At 50.6% G+C, this 1,957-nt stretch overlaps 1 protein-coding gene across 1 annotated transcript; it reads right to left on the reverse strand.

Moving 5' to 3' along the window:
* On the reverse strand, positions 1-1,515 carry LOC148715220 (uncharacterized). Its single transcript, XM_088722541.2, has one exon. The coding sequence runs from the start codon at positions 1,513-1,515 to the stop codon at positions 1-3; it is 1,515 nt and encodes a 504-aa protein (XP_088578667.2).
* Between the last annotated feature and the right edge of the window lie 442 nt (positions 1,516-1,957).

The following is a 1,957-nucleotide window of genomic DNA, read 5'->3' on the forward strand; positions in this document are numbered from 1 at the left end:
TTAGGCAAAAGGCCAAGGGGTGCTGATCAGTGTTAATAGCGCCGAAAGTCTGTGTTGGATGCTGGTGTAGCGTTGGCATCGGTCGCACTTTCGGGTGAACTCCACCATGTCTTTCTGCATAGTGGGCCAGTAATATCCCTGCCACAGAATCTTGTGTGATAAGGCCCGGCCGGCTTGGTGATTTCCACAAATCCTCTCGTGTACCTCCTGCATCACATAATCCGCCTCCGAGAGTCGGAGACATCTGAGGAGCGGCGATATGAAAGATTGGCAGTACAGCTTGCCCTCGTACATGATATATTGAGCGGCCGAGCGCTCGAGTGGTCGAGCCGCAAGCTTGTCCGCGGGGAGGGTTCCATTCCGTAGGAAGTTTATTAAGGGATCCATCCGGCTAGGCTCGGTTTCTGTGCACAGCGCTAGTTCGAGCTCTTCTGTGCTTGGTGCCTTCAAGCACTCAAAAATGGTGCTCATTGGGAGCTCGGCCGAGGTGGACGTCACCAGCTTCGACAGTAGGTCTGCTCTTGCATTTTCTGACCTGGAAATATGCTGGATGTCAAAGTTGCTTAAGGTTGAAGTAATGCTCCAAACCTTTTGTAGGTATTTCATCATTGACAGCTTCCGAGCTTCGAAATCTCTCAAAACTTGGCTCACCACTAGCTGAGAGTCACTGAAGACCTTTAGGCTAGGGGTGTTGAGTTCTTTAGCCAATTTGAGCCCGGCAATCAGAGCTTCATACTCCGCCTCATTATTGGAAGCGGAGAATTCAAAGTGCAGGGCTTGCTCTGCCACTACTCCTTCTGGGCTGGTGAGGATGAGGCCTGTGCCGCTGCCCCCTAATGTCGAGGAGCTGTCGATGTGTAGAATCCATGGCCGTTCGGAGGCATTTTCTTCTGTCAGGTCGAGCATAGCTGGGGAGTCGTCTGGCAAGGTGGAATCCACCAGGAAATCGGCAAGCACTTGGGCTTTGAGCGCCGGTCTAGGGCGGTACTCTAGACCGAATTCTCCGAACTCAATTGCCCACTTCGCAGTTCTTCCGGCACGATCAGATCGTTGCAAAATTTGCCTTATGGGTTGATCAATCAGCATGACTATGGTGTGCGCCTGGAAGTATGGTCGAAGTCTGTGGGCCGAGGTGACGAGCGCGTAGACAGTTTTCTCTAGCTTGGAATATCTAGTTTGCGCATCTCGCAGAACCCGGTTAGTATAGAATATGGGCTTCTGGATTTTACCTTCTTCTCGGACCAGCACCGAGCTTACTGTGGCTAGGGAGACCGCAAAGTACAGGAAGAGAATCTCCCCACACTGGGGCTTTGTAAGCAAAGGGGGAGTGGCGAGGTAGCGTCGGAATTCTTCGAAGGCTCGTTGACACTCCTCGGACCATACGAAGTTCTTGGGCTTCTTGAGGATTTTGAAGAAGTGAAGGCACCCCTTGGTTGATCGAGCGACGAATCTTTCAAGAACTATCATCCGACTAGCGAGCTGCCGCACTTCGTGGACAGTCCTCGGCGGTGTCATTTATAGTAATGCTCGGATATTTTCGGGGTTAGCTTCGATCCCCCATTGTGTCACCACGAAGCCGAGGAATTTTCCTAAAGTGACCCCAAAGGTGCACTTCGCAGGGTTAAGCTTCATTCGGTACCTCTAGAGAGTGCAGAACGCTTCTCCCAAGTCAACTATATGGTGACTGGCTGTCTGGCTTTTCACTAGCATGTCTTTGACATAGACCTCCATATTCCGCCCTATTTGATCTTTAAAGATCTTGCTGACAAGCTATTGATAGGTCGCACTGGCGTTCTTCAGCCCAAAAGACATGACCCTGTAACAATAGAGGCTATTGTCAGTAATAAAAGCAGTTTTCTCTTCATTCTCGGATGCCATTTGGATCTGATTATATTCGAAGAAGGCATCCATGAAGGTTAAGAGCTGATGTCCGGAGGTAGCGTCAACGAGTTGGTCG

This window comes from Phoenix dactylifera, chromosome 1 (genome assembly GCF_051530095.1).
Source record: "Phoenix dactylifera cultivar Ajwa chromosome 1, Ajwa_hap1_PhDact_Kaust_v1.1, whole genome shotgun sequence".
Taxonomy (NCBI): Eukaryota; Viridiplantae; Streptophyta; class Magnoliopsida; order Arecales; family Arecaceae; genus Phoenix; species Phoenix dactylifera.